At 31.9% G+C, this 849-nt stretch overlaps 1 protein-coding gene across 1 annotated transcript in view; it reads left to right on the top strand.

Moving 5' to 3' along the window:
* LOC107606414 (vitellogenin) overlaps window positions 380-849 on the top strand; it is a 1268-nt gene continuing 798 nt past the window's right edge. Inside the window, exon 1 of the mRNA XM_016308479.2 lies at window positions 380-847. Within this exon, the coding sequence (XP_016163965.1) occupies window positions 767-847 (81 nt within the window). The 5' untranslated portion in view covers window positions 380-766. The remainder of the gene's footprint in view (window positions 848-849) is intronic.

Here is an 849-nt window from a genome sequence, read left to right as displayed (position 1 = left end):
TTAATATTTATAGTGTATTATAAATGAATTTATGAAAGGATTTATATCAAATTCTAGCCAAATTTAGAGAGATATGATTTGATTTAAATATCTTATGATTGGAGATACTATATTTTACTCTTATAATAGACAAATTATTAGTTGACACAAAATACGATAATAACTATATTTAAATTTTTTTTTTTCTTTGAAAATGTTTGAATAAAATTATTTTTAGAAAAATGAAAAGAGAAGGAATTATACCATCAAAACCAAACAAAGATGTACCATCTTCTCCCAAGCAAACAGTGGAAAAAAATGACAAGCCCAGATAAGCATTACCTAACCATTTATTCTTCACAACACTCCCTTCCAAATGCTACATTGCATCATCAATTTGGACACAAACCCTTAACATTTTCCTCATTCAAAAAGTCCCTTTGGCCACACATCATTGTGACCTTGCCTTACCCTATTACTAACTTTTTAACTTGTATCCATTTGTCATCTTCTCAAACAGCAGTCGATTCTAATCTCTGTTGCTATCATCAGGAATCCAATTAGAAGGACCCCAAAACACTAAACAATAATGCTCAACAGCTAAAAAAAAAAATGATGATCTCCTAATATGCACCCTCTTGTATTATATACCACTTCCAAGCCACTACATGACAAATTCACCAAAATATAGACCACCCCATAATCATCCCCACTTACCCCAACATCAAAGAAGTCCTAAAGTTTGAAACTTTTCCCCAAAGATTGAAAATTTTTATGTCATTGCCAAATGGGTAGGCAAGATAATGATCACACAATGGTGAATTCCTCCATTGCTCTTCTCCAAGAGAGGTTTAGGCAATTGGAGAAAGT

The sequence above is a fragment of the Arachis ipaensis genome, chromosome B07, assembly GCF_000816755.2.
Source record: "Arachis ipaensis cultivar K30076 chromosome B07, Araip1.1, whole genome shotgun sequence".
Classification (NCBI taxonomy): Eukaryota; Viridiplantae; Streptophyta; class Magnoliopsida; order Fabales; family Fabaceae; genus Arachis; species Arachis ipaensis.
Note: the sequence above shows the minus strand (reverse complement) of the source record. Positions and strands in the feature narration are given on the sequence as shown.